The sequence below is a fragment of the Pseudophryne corroboree genome, chromosome 9 (genome assembly GCF_028390025.1).
Source record: "Pseudophryne corroboree isolate aPseCor3 chromosome 9, aPseCor3.hap2, whole genome shotgun sequence".
NCBI lineage: Eukaryota > Metazoa > Chordata > Amphibia > Anura > Myobatrachidae > Pseudophryne > Pseudophryne corroboree.
This window is the reverse complement of record NC_086452.1, coordinates 429886744-429903956: the sequence shown is the minus strand read 5'-3', so window position 1 is coordinate 429903956 and position 17213 is coordinate 429886744. Positions and strand designations below refer to the sequence as shown.

Sequence of the window (17213 nt, the reverse complement as noted above, 5' to 3'; positions counted from 1 at the left end):
ACAAAATGAACCCTGGTGTGAATGTGTCTGCGTGAGATTGTAAGCTCCACTGGAGCAGGGACTGATGTGAATGGACAAATATTCTCTATAAAGCTCTAAGGACTATGTGTGCGCTATATAAATTACTGGTAATAAATACATAATTATAGATATACCAATGGTCCAGACACGTGTGCAAAAACGCTCATTAGCAGTGCTCTGTAAATCACTGTTTTTTAATAAAATAATTTTTCCCAGTAGTTTCAGTTCTCTATACATTTAGATGTTACAAAGAACTCAAGTACAATCAAAGCTAAAATGGATAACCTGTATTATTAAGGTCCTGGTTCAGAGCACAGTGCTCATCCCTGGGAGAGCTGCAGGAAGGCAGACAGTCCGTGCGGCCACTGATGTAATAGTGTCTGGTAAGAAAGACTCCTAGGTAGCCCTGTGGGATCCACTTTCTCCTGTTGTTATTATTATACAGCTTATTCTGATTGATTTTTACCAGTCTTGCAGTTGAGAAACTATAATAAATTTGCTGTATGGGAAGAAATCGATGACGGGCGCATATAATTCCTCTCTGGGCAGGATTTGGCAGCAAGAGATTTGGTGGCAGGATGGGATGAGCGTCTTGCAGCAGTGTAGCCTCTAGATTAGGGGCCGGCTCGTCATTTAGGAAAATAAACCTTATTCTTCACGTTACTGAAAGCACTGCGGTACACCAGGCTCACTTATACTCTGCAGTGATTACTGTGGTGCTCTCTAATGCGTGCTGTAGGCTGGTTTTGCCTTTTAAATGTTGCCCCTTTAAAACTTGCCGAAATCCCTGCATCTCGCAGGTTATTACAGATTAGGCTCTTACATTCTTCCGCAGCCGCACAGATTATGGAGCTCATTCAGACTGGATCGCAAATCACGATCCAACCACATGCGCCCGCATTTACTACGGGTGACCCGCAGTAAATGCGTTGGCAGGAGGCAATGCTCCGTTTCCAAGGCGGAGATGGAGTGTTGCAGGGGGCGGCGGCTTCCGAGCAGGGGGCATGTCGGCGGTGTTATCAGGGCAGCTGCGTGACGTCACACATAGCCGCTCCGATGGAAAAAGATAGTGGCGGTCCTCCTGCCATTGCAGCCAGGCTGCGCTAGCAGGAGCCATCCACAATTTCAGCGATCACGTTGAAATTGTGGTGGGATTGCAATTTCAACGCGATCGCAGTGGCTGGGCGGTGGGCTGCATGCTGGGCGGCCTTGCTCTGCGATGCGCGGTCCCCAGCATGCGAGCAAAAATATTGTCAATTCTACTGTTTAGCAGAATATGCAATCCTTTTGTTCGCATGCTGGGGGCCGCCCATCGCAGGGCAAGGCCGCCCAGCATGCTGACCGCCTCCTCCCCCCCTTCATCAAGCAGAAATTGCGATTGCATCGCAATTTTGGCTTCATAGCAGAAATGAAGGTTGCCTCCTGCCGGCGCCCACAGGATGCCCGCCGCCACGTTTGCTGGCCCCCCACAGAAAATGCATGCGCAGGACGGGTGCTGCGCATGCGCCCCGCATCTTTTTAGCAATTTTCGCCATTGGATCGCAAAAATTGATGAGTGATGTGTCAATGATGACAGGGCTGCGTTGACATGATGTGAGCAAGTCTGTAAAGAGCAATGACGGCGCAGGTGATGGGGGAGGGGCAGACAAATTGGGAGGATGGGGGGGAGGGGGGCAAGCCAATGAAAACTAGTAAGCACAAGCCAAGGAAGAGGGTATTCTTCCCCATGCAATTTGTTACTGTCAAAGCCGGTTGTGCAACTATCAGTCAATAGCAATCGAAACAAATTCTAGACAAGTCTGGTTTAGCATTTATTCCTATTACCATTTTAAAAATCAGTCCAAGGCATGGATGATCGTCAGCTTTGACAATGAGCTATCTAATAAATCTACCCCCGAGATTATGGTTAATGAATAAATTGAAATGTAATTTTAATTTAATTTTTTTAAAGCGCCTACTTTTTTTCTATCTGGAAAAATATTGTATTGGTGGAAACGCACACTTCTCTCCTAGTTGAATCGTCCCTTGAACGTAATTCTAATGTGCAAATTGTTTTTTAAGATTAGAGGGACTTCCTGAAGTGTATTAAATTGTCCACCATTGAATTTAACGGATTATGGAGAAGAGAAGACAAACAATGGCACTTTTGATTAATTCTGAGAATAGACTTCCTAGGCTATCCAGAAACTAGGTAAATTCTAACAACAAGACAATATTTTCAGACAAATGCAAAAGGAAACAAAAAATAAAATATTACAGGATTTGACAGTCCCACTGTAATACCCCTTTCAGACTGTCAGAGCCAGGTCACACCCGGGAATGTGTTCTGGACACATCCCGGGACACAACCCGGGAATGACCCCTTTCTCACTGCACTTAGACCTGGGATCGACCCGGGACAGCCCCATTAGAAATGGACATTTTTCTGGCTCACATAGATGGTCATAATAGGCAAGCAAAGGGAGGGGTATTGAGTATTAGAAAAGTCATCACATGTTTGGTTAATTACATTTTATTTTATTCTTATAAACAATAGCATCCTTCACTGTGCCTGTTATCCGTCTCTTTATTTCCTCCTCCCCCCTTATGCTGAGCAGCTCTCTGATCTCTTGATCTGTCCAGGTCGCCATATTGCCTGTCTCCTCCGCTTCCAGGGCTTCTTCTCCGCTTTCCCGGGCTCTGGATGATGACATCATCTTTTCTGAGCCCAAGAAAGCTCCAATGAGAGGCCTTTTAACAGTCCTGTGTACTGAATTCCCGGTAGGGCCCATTCACACCGCGCTGCATCTCGGGTCGATTCCGGATTCAACCCTGGTTGAGACCTGGGATGAAATGCCGGGACGCTTGAAAGGGAAGTTCTTATATTTGGTCCAGACGGCTGGTAAGTTTTCGTCTGCCAGATATCTTTACTCAAACACTTTTCCTGCTTCCTGTTTAAAACGCTGTATTTTTCTGACATCTTGTACGAATGGTAAGTATCGTACACGTCAAAAGATTTCATGTTCTCACTATACAGATAATATTGTGATATTGTCAATGACTAATTAACTGGTTAGCTGATGCATGTATAGTAGAGTGTTGTAAATTTTAGATATTTTCTTTTAAAGTTGTACTGTTGATTTATATTACTGTCTGACAATGGGCTCTAGTCAGAGTAAAAAAAAAAAAAACTACATATCCCCCGCCCCTCCCTGGTGAGACATGCAAGATGTATGTCGCCCGCAACTCTACCTCAGAGTATTACTTAGTTAACCCCTGGGTGGATAATTTAGCAGGGTAGACAGAGAAAGCAGGACAGGACCCATTCCTACGGGAAGGCAGTAATTACCCTTTCTATATGGAGGATTAAAAAAAATATCAGTTCCCAACAGCACAGAAGTGAGAAACTGTAAATCTTTGAAATCCCTCTCGCCTCCCCCTTGCATTCCAATGTATCCTGCACTCGGAGACACAGATCTCTTGGCAGCAGTAACCCTTTCACACCAGATGGGATCGCCTCCAACTCCACTGCTGGAGGGTGCGTCCACTAGCTCTATCCCTAACGCACCAGTAACCCAGAGTTTAGATAATAGTAAAACACTGTCCCAAGCCCACTATTACCCTCGATGGCTGTATATCTTATTTGCGCAAAGCTTGCAAAGGACGCAGCGATACACATATGAAGGAAGTCTTTAAAACCCGTGCTCCTTTGCCTGTGCTTTTTTGCCTGTCGCTGTAGCTTGTAAACAGAAACCTTCGGAGTCTGTTACTGAGTTTTGGAAAAGGTTTAAGGACTGCTGGACAGATGACGCTGGCTTACCTTTGCTTAACTCAGAAAGCTTACTCATTTCCACCTTCATTAACAACCTTCTGTCATAGTTTCTGTTAAGCAAAACGTCTAACGTCTCTTCCTGGACTTCTGATAGTACGATAGATTTAAAAAGAAAAACATTTATATGAGAAAGAGGCTGCAGGGTGTTTTGATGTAAAGAAACCTGCACCCACTCATAACTATCAGAACTCCAGACGCTTTGACAGACAGAACCAACCCCGCAGTCAGGGAAGATTCCAAAGACCCCGCGCACTGACGGGGCCCGGAGGAGGGTATCCCAGCCTTTATTCAACTCACCCGTCATAGTAAAGATTCACCTCTGCTGCCACTTATTATAAATGGAAGTAAAATTCCCTTTTTAGTGGACAGCGGTGCAACAACCAGTGTTTTGTGTTCTGACCTATGCAGTATCCCCTCTCACCAGAAAAGATAGAAGGTCTCCGCCCCATGATACAGCAATTCTTACAACAGGGTATTCTCAGACATATTGTATCACCATACTGTACTCCTGTGAACCCTGTTGCCAAAGTTGATGGCAGTATAAGATTTGTACAGGATCTCAGAGCGATCAATCAGTTAATTGTCCCAATTGCACCAATTGTTCCAGATGTAAACTCACTCATTTCTGCAATCCCTGCAGATGCTGCGTTCTTCTCTGTAATTGATTTGAAGAATGCCTTTTTCAGCATGCCTGTAGATTCACAGACACAATTACTTTTTGCCTTTTCTTTTGAGGGTAAACAACTTACCTGGTGCAGATTATTGACGCACCTGTTGTCTCCAGGCCACATTGGGGCCCTGGCAACCTCACCATGGTTCAGTCCTGCTACAGTATGCAGATGATCTGCTGCTCTGTAGTCAAACTGAGGAGGCCTGCCGAGAGGATGGTGTTTCATTACTAAACTGGCTTTGTGAATGTGGACACAAGGTGTCCAAAACAAAAATGCAATGGTGTAAAAAGCATGTTGATTACTTAGGTTTTGTGCTCACTCAGGGAGAGAGGAAAATCAGTCCACAACGCATACAGTCTGTATTGGGCCTGGTCACCCCAACTACCCAGAAGGAACTACTGTCCTTCCTGGGTATGGTAAATTACTGCAGACAGTGGATTTCTGATTGCTCCTATTATGATAACATTTTGAGACAAGCCACACTGAAGGACAAACCTAAAACTGTACAATGGTCACAAGAAATGTTAACTGCATATGAAAGTTTAAAATGTATGTTGATGAAAAGTCCGGCACTTGGCCTCCCCAATTATGTACTACCTTTCCATCTATATGCAAGGGACAATTGTAAAACCATGGCGGGGGTGCTCACACAGTTTCATGGAGGGAAGTTGCGCCCCGTGGCATTTTTTTTCAAAGTCATGCCAATGTCTGTGCAAGGTATGCCTGCCTGCCTCAGGGCTTTGGCAGCCTGTGCAATGGTTGCAGAAATGGCCACTACCCTCACTTTAGGCCACATCACAGTACTCCACACCACACATGATGTCCTGGCAATACTTAAAGGCTTGCACACACAGCACATGTCAGCACAACGCCTTAGTGGATATGAAGTACTCCTTTTGAGTAACCCTACCCTTACCATTAAGTACACTGCTAGTTCTTCTGGCCCTGCACCCATTCTCAATGCCCTTTTAGGCTTGAAAGGTCCCGAGGATGAACCACCCGACCTACTGTGCTGCTTCCATTGAAGCTGAAACTTCTCCCAGACTTGACATGTCTCCCGTTCCCATACCAGGCGCAGACATTGTTTTTGTTGACGGCTCCTGTAGTAGGCCCAATGACAATACATACCAGGCTGGCTATGCCATTGTCACCCTCCCTGACACTGTGTTGGAAGCCCTACCAACACCTTATCAGTCCGCGCAAGCTGCAGAACTCATTGCACTCACTAGAGCATGTCCCTCCCTTGACAACGTCCATCTGCTCACTCAACTTCAAGCTGCTGCGACTAATACTGATCTCTCCGACTGGACTTACCCAATTCTGCAGAAAAAATCCTAAATCAGGATTAATCTGCAAAGAGGGGAAACCCTGTATACCCCAGTCCAGTGCCCCTTTGCTCGTTGCCCAGTGCCGTGGTGTTGGTCACCGTGGTGAAGCCACAACACTCCTCCTACTAACCAATGATTTTTATGTTACTAATGCCAAATCACTTGTGGACCAGTATGTTAGCAGATGCATCACTTGCCTCAGGAACAACCCTAACAACCCTAATAAAGCTAAACACCAGCATCTTGAATACCCCACCACCCCTTTTACACACTTACAAATTGATTTTACCCATATCCCTGGTACAGGTAAACAAGAATATGCCCTGGTCATTGTAGATATGTTCTCCCGCTGGCCAGAAGTATTCCTAACTAAGTCAGAGGATGCCAAGACAGTAGCAAGAATCCTAACACAGAAAATCATCCCTAGATGGGGGTGCCCCCTGCAAATAAATAGTGATAAAGGCTCAGCCTTTACAGCCAAAATCACACAGGCCTTAGTAAAAGCTCGGTACCACCTGCAGAGTTCAGGGGTCGTAGGAAGAATGAATAGGACCCTCAAAGACAAACTAAGGAAGGCCACAGGAGGTACCTTCCACAAATGGAAGCAGGTCCTTCCCATTGTCCTAGCAGAAATCAGAATGACCCCACAGAAAACTCTAGGTTACTCCCCATTTGAAATACTAATGGGCAGGCCTTTTCCTACACCCTGGGCTAAGAAACCACTAGTAATACAGGAAGGAGATCCAGAACTTATAAGGGAAGAGTATGTCAGGTCCCTGATAACAAAACTGAATGAAATTGAACATGAGGTTGTTTGTAAAAACCCTTTGAATCCACAGGAACCTACACACCCTTTTAAGGTCGGAGACAGAGTAGTGGTGAAGATCCTCCCCCGCAGCAAGAGCCCAGGAGACTTTACCTATGGCCCAGAGGCGGAAGTCGTAGCAGTTACCCGAACAGCAGTCCTGACAGAGGAAAGTCCTACCTGGATCCATGCATCCCGAGTAAAAAAGGTTCCTAGACCAGACCTAGAGAGGGAAGCAAGTGATTCCAGTGAGGTACGAACCGGGGCGGACAGCCCTGACCTCCCACCTAGCGAAGACAGAAGACCAGAGGAGGATGAAGAAAATGCCCCCTATCTTTACCCTGGGGACTATCTTGATAGCCCTACTGGCCCATTTTCCCCTCTCAATGACTGAGGTTGATATAACTCAGAATAAGGGAAACTGACACTATGGTATAACTCTTCCACCACATACACCGCAACCTACATACTAGATTATTTCCAATTCCCCCAACTAGCTGCTGTCCAAAAGTCTGTTGACTACCAGATCCGCGCTGACACCACAGACAACCTAAGCCCCGAGGTACCCTATATTTGCGTTACAGGCCATAACTGGGGAAATGATTGCAGCTCATGGTCCGCGGCTGCCTGGAACACAGGTACCCCATGGGGCTATAAGCCCGCTGAAGCCTTAGATGAAAAGGATGAACACGGAACATCATTAACTCAACGATTAACCCTTCTTAAAATGCCCAACAATTACTGCAACTCCCGCTCAGGCTAAAAATTGCGCCATTGGCGCGCAGAAAGACGTAAGCTTTGCAAGAATCATATAGTATAACAATAATGATTCTAAGAGGGGATTGAAAGGGTTAAAGCTCGTCTCTGCTTCAATGTCATAGAATTGCTTGTGTTATAGAACTTAATGTTCCAGCACATTCCTTGCTACTGTCCTTGTCTCTTATCTTTTTTTATACCGTGTGAACAACCTCCCTATTTGAAATACAAACTTGCCCATATATGCATATCCTTCCACTGCGGCAGTTCCTAGCCAATCATGTTATGTTAGCCCCTTTTTGTGTTCTGTCCAATTAGTTATTGACTTGGGATATACACGCCCTAAATCCTTTCTTTTATATACTTTTGTTAAACGAACAATAAACAGTGTGAATCTTTACTGCTTGTGTTGTGCATGTTCCTTGTGGCTAAAGGTTTACACTCACAGACGTCTGAGAGGCCATCACATCGAGGGTTAAAGAATAGAGGGGCAATCCTTTCAACGCTCATCCGGGGATATTCTTTCAGAACCCTTTCACGCTGAGCAAATTCCCGGGTTGATGCCCGTTTATGTGCAATAACCCGGGAAATATTTGTCAGTCTGAAAGGGGTATAAACAGCCTATTTAAAAACACTAATATATTTGGGTTGGGCAAAATCCATATCTAACTCTTGTTATCTCGGAAATGCAAGCGAAATATTTGTACAGTAATGTGTCTGGACCCTGTATGTTTTGTCATAGTTGTGATTACACGCATCTATCTATCATGATCTGGAGTTATTTATTTGCATACAGCTGATAAGATAGGACTTGTGAAATGTCTGGTTAGTCAGTGGGGCAGCCGGGAAGTCACATGTTATCGCAGGACATTCCAGGATACTACTCCCCTTGTCGTAGGATATTTTTGTAACTTGCTGATTGTATTTCATTTTCCCCTGACGATATCTCCGTTGTTCTTTTCCCACAACACACATTGCCCTTAAGAACAGCTGCATAATTAAAAATAATACATTTTCTGTGAGAAATCCAACTTGTCTGTAAAGTGTATATGGGATCTGTTTATGGTGGCAGGGTCGCCTTCTTCTTGACCTATGGGTAAATAATGGCCAGCACAGTACTACAAGAGTCAATGTCCAGCCCTACCTAGCACCAGGAAGTAAAAGGTGATGTCGGATTCCTTGTATGACTTTGGTTTTTTTCCTATTATAAATAAAAGGTTTAAAATAAATAAGGTACTATATTACAAAAAAATATATATGTTTAGAGCTGCACCGGCGGCTGTGGCACTGCAAGGGTTAACTAGTCTATTTAGCAATGTATGTTAAAAATGTAATTAGATAGGAAAGATGAGTAAAGCGCTACACTGATATTTATTTTCTTATAGCCATACATCTGGAGAGATATTTGAGAGCTGGCAGGGAATCCTTGTTTGGATTTTGGGCTGGACAGGAGGACTATCATCTCACAGGTGCTGATAGCCAATCATGTACTTCGTGTGTCTACCATTGCCCATCAGTGTAGCGCTTAGTTCATCTTTCCTACAGTATGTGATTGAGTTTATTTACCAGGGTGATAACACTTGGTTGAATTAAAGCTGTTGCTTTCCTTCACAAGGAGGGGGGGGGCTCATTTTTCTTATTGCCGCGTTAAACATGTGTTGCTTTGTGTGGCACCACAGCACCGGGACACTCTCTTAGCAGTTTAAACTATGCGCCAGGCACAGTAAAATGTATATTTGATGTGGCTGTAGCACCACACAAGGTAATGTCCGGGGCTGCTGCATGCTAAGGAGTAAACCCTGGCGTTATGTGCCAGGAGCAGGGAAATGCATAACATGTATGTTAGAGCACTGCGGTCAGGAAGGTTACATCCCGCACTGCAGTGATGAGCAGACTTATGCCTTGTGCTATTTATCAGGCACAGTGTGTTAGGGCACTGCGGTCAGGAAGGTTACATCCCACACTGCAGTGATGAGCAGACGTATGCACGGTGCTACTCATCACGCATAGTGTGTTAGAGCACTGCGGTCAGGAAGGTTACATCCCACCCTGCAGTGATGAACAGACTTATGCCCGGTGCTACTCATCAGGCACAGTGTGTTAGAGCACTGCGGTCAGGAAGGTTAAATCCCGCACTGCAGTGATGAGCAGACCTATGCCCGGTGCTATTTATCAAGCACAGTGTGTTAGAGCACTGCGGTCAGGAAGGTTACATCCCGCACTGCAGTGATGAGCAGACTTATGCCCAGTGCTACTCATCAAGCATAGTGCGTTAGAGCACTGCGGTCAGGAAGATTACATCCCGCCCTGCAGTGATGAGCAGACTTATGCCCGGTGCTACTCATCAGGCACAGTGTGTTAGAGCACTGCGGTCAGGAAGGTTAAATCCCGCACTGCAGTGATGAGCAGACCTATGCCCGGTGCTATTTATCAAGCACAGTGTGTGAGATATGTAAAATGTATTTATATTTAAAAAAAAATGTTTTCCTCTTACTATTGTTCCAGGGGGGTATGGGGTCCGCTTCAGTGTAGCTGAGAGCTCTCCCATCCAGTCCACTGAAAAGTTGCAGGAGCAGCTGTGAAGTCCAGTGGCATACATGTAGGGACCAACCCGGCACCTATAGGTACTGAACTACCACAGAGTCTTTCCATGGTGCCTGTGACATTAATTGAACTCAGGAGATGATGTGCCTCATGGAATCTCCAAGCAGGTAAGTGCTACTCTGAAACCCAGAGGGCAGAACCCATAGTCAGACCCCAAAGCAGATCTCCTTGAGGTATGTTTAGGTAGGAGATGTAAAGAACAGATCTCCTGTCTAAGCTTACAGATGCCAGGGAGAGGAAAAAGGGGTGAGCCTTTTCTCCTTAGCAGTTTGTGTGTCAGGATCCGGAGCCTTAACTCCGGCGGGTGCTCCCGGGGGTTCCCGTCCCGGTGGTTGGCGTGGCTGCGGCGGCAGGGAGCTGCTGGCGGCGAGTCCACCTGGACAGCTGTGCGGCTTCCAAGGGCTGGGGGTCTGGAGAGCTGGGCGCTGCGGCGGGGATTGTTGCGGTAAGGTCCTCTAGTGGTGACACAGCATTAATGTGTCAGAGACAGGAGCTGGCTAAAGCTGTGTGCTAACCGCTGAGTATGCTTCCTGTGCTGGGGGCAGCCATGTTGGAGACCAGAGTATTACCAATGAAGTTCCCATTCTGTGTCCAGCCAATCCTGTGTGTTCTCCCCTTACAAAAGGGGGCTGGCTCAGAGGGAGAGTGCCAGTGCTTCAAGTTACCTCCTTGTGAAAGGTTCTCCAGCTCTGTGCTCCCAGGTTGCTTCTGGTGCCCTGGTCCTGGTTGCTGTCATCTATCGGTTACCTAACGCTGCTGCAGTCCTGTCGTCTAAGTCTGTTGCCACTCGTGGAAGCGCTCACGGGGTACCAGGTTGTAGAGGAGCTTCAGGTGCTAACAGCGGTTCCCGCAGACATCTTCAATCTCAAACCACAGTCTTCACTTCTTCAAAGTCAAAGTTCTTCAGCCTCGTCTTCAATCTCAAACCACAGTACTCACTTCTTCAAAGTCAAAGTTCTTCAGCCTCGTCTTTCAATCACAAACCACAATCTTCACTCCTTCAAAGTCAAAGTTCTTCAGCCTCGTCTTTCAGTCATAAACCACAGTCTTTCAGTTCTTTCAAACCGGTGTTCTTCAACCTCGATTTCTAATCATAAAACAAAGTCTTCAGTTCTTCTTTAACGGAATTCTTCAGCTTCACTCTTCAAGCCATTTAACCATAGACTATAGTTCTTTCATCCAGTTTCTTCAATTTCTACAATATTCGTGTACCGCCTGCTATTCATAAAAACTACAGTTATTTCCCTACGGAGTCCTCCTGTTCTTTTCGTTCTCCTGCTAACACTTAGTTAGGCCTCCACCCCATGAGGAGGAATTACATTCAGCCACCTCGTTTACTCTCCTCACAGGCAGCTGTCCCTTCAGCCAAAACTCGGTTGTCGGAACCCCAACTTACGCAGAGCGTGATATTGTGGACAGGAGAAAGGCGCACCCCTATCTACTGGATACAATACTGTATATCCAGGAGTGAAAACCCTCCAGGTTGGTGCACTTGTACACTGCATTCATCCACATGGATTAGATTAAACAAGTTGATGTTAGACCACAGGAATTACCCAGGAGAAGTGAGTGCCAGGTGTATCTAGTTGCTTCACACTCATGGCACAATCCCGGGGGCTCGCCTTTGCAGGACAAGGTGTAAAGGGGCCTGTACTTTAATACATACTTATATTTCCACAAAAGGCAGCAGAAATATTGATGATGATGATAATTTGCAAATCAGTTATTACAGTCTTTGTACTTCTCACCTGGAGCCCTCGCAGGATCTGATAGAGAAGATATACGATCATGCTGTGGTTTAGTTTCTGCATCTTCATGACCCGTGACAAGTCCAAGGGTATGAATGGCATAACCATGTAACTACAAGGAAATTAAAAGAAAATAATCAGAATTAATCACGTGGTGCACAGAGAAACCCTGCTGCCTCTTTCAGGAATAACCTAATTATTTTGAATTTTTTGCTGAGACTGTCTTTGTTTATTAGCTCTTTTCAACCACTTATGAGTAGGCACAGGGGCACCAAGAGGAATGTGGGGTGGTGTTGGGTACTAGTTACCAAAGCCTAATGGAGGGGCCAGGTCAGCTGCTAAGTAGGACAACCCCATTTTGAGGTGCACGGTGCCGTACAACAGCCCGTATAGCATTTGACATGCTTTTTTCCCATAGGGGGCATGTAGGCTGATGATGGTGGTGTAATGCCATTGTAGGCTGGTGACAGCAGTGTAATGCCATTGTAGGCTGGTGATGGCAGTGTAATGCCATTGTAGGCTGGTGATGGCAGTGTAATGACATTGTAGGCTGATGATGGTGGTGTAATGCCATTGTAGGCTGGTGATGGCAGTGTAATGCCATTGTAGGCTGGTGACGGTGTAATGCCATTGTAGGCTAGAAATGGCAGGGTAATGCCATTGTAGGCTGGAAATGGCAGTGTAATGCCATTGTAGGCTGGTGATAGCAGTATAATGCCATTGTAGGCTGGTGATGGCAGTGTAATGACATTGTAGGCTGATGATGGTGGTGTAATGCCATTGTAGGCTGATGATGGTGGTGTAATGCCATTGAAGGCTGGTGATGGCAGTGTAATGACATTGTAGGCTGATGATGGTGGTGTAATGCCATTGTAGGCTGGTGACGGTGTAATGCCATTGTAGGCTGGTGATGGCAGTGTAATGCCATTGTAGGCTGGTGATGGCAGTGTAATGCCATTGTAGGCTAGAAATGGCAGGGTAATGCCATTGTAGGCTGGAAATGGCAGTGTAATGCCATTGTGAGCTGGTGATGGCGGTGTAATGCCATTGTAGGCTGGTGACGGCAATAAAATGCCATTGTAGGCTGGTGATGGCAGTGTAATGACATTGTAGGCTGGTGATGGCAGTGTAATGCCATTGTGGGCTGGTGATGGCGGTGTAATGCCATTGTATGCTGATAATGGTGGTGTAAGCAGGGCCGTCTTTTCGTATGGGCTCAATGGGATCTTGCCCAAGGGCCCCAAGTGTATAAGGGCCCTAGCCTGATAGCTGAGGGTCCCCTCTTTCCAGGGGTACCAGATTTTTTAAAATCGGCCCTGGGGAACCGGAGATATCCGACTTGAAAGCAGTGGTCCCCATCCAAGCCTGTTAATTGATCCTCCTAGCCAGATATCTCAAGTTCTGTCTGATATAGAGTTTTATTGAAGCTATACTCCAAATGCTGGGACTCTCCTCTTTCAGTGGACACTGGCAGATTGTCTCTACTAAGCCCAGAACCAGAGATAACAGCCTTCAAGCAGCTGGTGCCTGCTCCAGCTCCACACGCCTAATATGCAGTTTTAGATTTTCATTGGTGAATTGCTCTGGCTCCTGAACTCTGATCCCCAAGTCCCTAGAACCTTCTGAAAGGTGGGACTCCCTAGTTTTTTTATCCATTTCAAAGCTAAGAAATTTATCTTCAGGAACTTGAGATATCTGCAGTCAAGCAAGCTGCCCTCCCACTAGAAAATTATAACTATTAAGCCCACTCCACTATCCACCCCTCCCCTACGTATTAAACACCCCCAACCACCCTAGAAGTAATGTACCAGGGCTTCTTCATTCAGCCCAATGCCCCCTTCTACAGTTTAGTCCCATCTGTGCAGTAAAGGAGCAATTAGCAGAAATTACGGTTCCAGGTCCTACATGCTGAGCGGAAGATAGAACACCCCCTACCGCCCGCGGGACATCAAAGCTGCCGCTGATAGCAACCCCTACCACTGGAGGATGGGTACGGGGCCCAGTACATTGCTGTGCCCAGGGGCCTACTCTGTTGTTAAGATGGCACTGGGTGTAAGGGTGTAAGTCCCTTGAGAAATGTGTAGATGCCATAGTGTACCTGAACATGTTTGCAGATAAGGCACATCCTTTGTTAGCAGCAGTGTTTCTAAAGGTTTAGCGGCAATATAATGCTCTATGACCCAAGACCAGGAGGTCCCTGAATCCTTCAAGGAACATGACTGTGATTTCAGCCTAGTTCGGGGGCCAAGTGCTCCAAGTGTCTTTAAGTGGTTTAGATTGAGAGAACTACACAATGGAAAGATCCACTACTGGTCAATTATACCTATATTATAATGCTATTCTGAAAGCAAATGGGTATGAAGTTGTTATTACATAGATGTACATAATAAAGTGACCACTGAATGTATATAGTGCCTAATGCTAATTCTAATTATATACTTACAAGGTCTGAAATGATTCCACAGACTCATCAGGACTGAAGACATTCAGAAGGGAAATTACCTAGAATCAGAAAGCAATTCATAAATTATACTTTCAATCTGATTAATTATGGAAACATTAAAGTGGTTGCGGAGTGCGGACTCCTGGATAACCAATTCTTAATCAATCCTCCCACTAATATAATTAATTTGGATGTAAAACTGTCCTCACTATCTAGTCCATATAACTCCAGAACTACTTTCTATGCTGTTTTGCATGCGTACGGTCTTCCTTTGCATGTAGCCAACAAGTACTGGGCAGCTTTTTTTTTTTTTACACTGCAAATTAGGGACCGCATGTAATGCAGTGCGAGACGGCCGGAGGTCCGAGATTCCAGCCGAACCCTTACGTTTTTGGGGGGGTTTTAAGCGGCATTCATTTACAGGGCAAAACCAACCTGGTTTTGCCTTGTAAATGATTGCCCCTTTAAAATAAAGGGCCCCAGATTTCAGTTTGCACACGCCGTTCCGAAATCTAACTCTCTCTGCACATGTTACATCTACCCCACCTGCAGCGCAGCATGGTTTTTCCTTAGCTTCATAGTTACTCGCTTTTTTTTATTATTTTTTTATTTGCTACTCTGAATTAACCCCTATGTTTGCTGTCAAAAACATCATTTTATCAACATGTTGACTTTCTCTTACAAGCTACACTACTCCTGTATTTGTTAAGGAGTTATTGTTAATTATCACTCTCTGATATTCAAATGTGTCTTACTCATGTACTGTTATTAATAACACTCTGATGGATTTTCTTTGTTGTATGTATTGTACATATGGCAATAAAAATTATTATAAAAAAAATAAATCATTTTATAATGTATTTTATTAAACCATATTCACTTTTTAGTGGCTAACATAAGAAGAGTTAAAATTGACGGGAAAATGTCAAATTGTCGTTACAGGAAATGGAATAGAATCCTATTGATGCCATGTTAAGGTAAAATGTATATTTGCCTTCTTTTGGGATGCGGTCAAGATCCCGCCGGATGGAATCCCAGCGGTCGGAATACCGACACAGGGATCCCGACCGGCACAATCTCGACCTATTCTCCTTCTGTGGGTGTCCACGACACCCATAGAGGGAGAATAAATTAGTGTGCCCGCAAGGGGCTGCGTTGCACTCGCCCCCCTGTCGGGATTGTGCCGGTCGGGATCCCGGTGTTGGTATTCCGACCGCCGGGATTCCATCCGGCGGTAATACGTACTGATCCCCTTCTTTTATAGACTATCTACAGTGTGTGCATTTAAAAAACATGAAGTCATCCAATGCTGTCTTTGCCAAGAGAGAGAGTAACAAATCAGGGACTGCCTCTCGAGTGTCTGCTACTTACAGTCCCTGTGTTCCCAAGGGACTCTGGAGCGGTTATGACCCCAAATTGGAACACAGCGTCTGCATAGAGTACATGCTGATATGTTATGCTTTCTCCCAGGCAAATTGAGAGAACAAGACTGCAGTTGGGCAGTCAGGGCCTATGGCCCAATGGAGGGCTGAGAGACCTGAATTTTGGCCAACCTGGCCAGACCCCCATGAGGTCCTAATCAGACTCAGTATGTAGTCATCTATTAATACTGACAAGTACAGTAGAAGGTTTCTTGTAAGAAAATAGTGACAGCTATAATATGCCCACCATAGAACCCTGCTACCAGCTCATCCTATATTGCTACCTCTGTATTCTTGCAAAGGGTGTATCTACCATAGGTGCAGGCAGTGCAGCTGCTATGGGGCCCAGAGCTGAGAGGGGCCCATCTTCCCTGTCACAGTTACATGTGTTATATTTCTTGCCCATAATCAGAGCTGCCGTGACAAACTGATTGCCTGGATGAGGAGTGTGACCAAATTTTGGGAGGTATGGACAAATTTTGGGAGGTGTGACCACACCCCTTCAGAAAATAAAACATACTATGCAGAGGGGAACATTTCTCTTCCTCCACAGCTTGCCAAGGCACCTTAGACAATGCCGGCCTGGGTAATTAGTACCCGTTCCCCCTCCCCACTCCCACCCCTCACGGTGCCCCTGCCCACAATAGTTTTCTACTGGTAGCATTCTCCCCAGGTCCAGCATTACCAGCCCCCTTCTGCTGCCATTGGTGGTAGCAGCACTGGACTTACATTCTCATGGTTCATGTGCTTGAGTAGGCGCAGCTCCCGATAGGCCCTTTTGGCATGTACCAGTGACTGAAATGGCCGCTGCAATTTCTTTATGGCAGCGCGTTCCCCGGTGACGGTATCCTTGACTGAGCTGTATAGAGATAAATAATATCAGCTTCTGGAGATAATCTATTGAGTCTAATATGGCAGAAACCTCTATATCAATATTTTCCAAATTTGTTCCTCAAGGCACCCTAGCAGTCCAAGTTTTAAGGATATCCACGTTTGAGCGCAGGTGACTCTATTAGTACCTCAGTGATTTTGATTTAGCTTCTCTTGTTCAAGCATGGAAATTCTCAAGACCTAGACAGTTAAGGTTCCCTGAGGTCACCGTTTGAGAAACACCGCTCTGTGGCCCTCATTCCGAGTTGATTGCTCGCTAGCTACTTTTTGAAGCTGTGCAAACGCATAGTCGCCGCCCACGGGGGAGTGTATTTTAGCTTTGCAAGTGCAGCCGAGCGGTGCAAAAACATTTTGTGCAAAACAAGACCAGCCCTGAAGTTACTTATCCTGTGCGATGATCCTAGCGACGGAGGTCCCGGAATTGACGTCAGATTCCCGCCCTGCAAACGCCTGGTCACGCCTGCATTTTTCCTTTCACTCGCAGAAAACGGTCAGTTGACACCCATAAACGCCCTCTTCCTGTCAATCTCCTTGCGATCGTCTGTGCGAATGGAATAGTCGCTTGAAGCATTGCACAGCAACGATGCTGTTTGTACCCATACGACGCACGTGTGCATTGCGGTGCATACGCATGCGCAGTTTTGCCGTTTTTTTACCTGAACGCTGCGCTGCGAAAATCGGCAGCGAGCGATCAACTCGGAATGACCCCCTGTA

General features: G+C 45.8%; 1 protein-coding gene across 1 annotated transcript in view; it reads right to left on the bottom strand.

The window, feature by feature from the left end:
- Positions 1–17213, bottom strand: part of LOC134958425 (mitogen-activated protein kinase 12-like) — an 87079-nt gene that overhangs the window by 51246 nt on the left and 18620 nt on the right. The window contains exons 2-4 of the mRNA XM_063941021.1: positions 16338–16467; positions 14188–14246; positions 11745–11856 (exon numbers count right to left, since the gene is read on the bottom strand). Of these exons, the coding sequence (XP_063797091.1) occupies positions 11745–11856; positions 14188–14246; positions 16338–16467 (301 nt within the window). The remainder of the gene's footprint in view (positions 1–11744; positions 11857–14187; positions 14247–16337; positions 16468–17213) is intronic.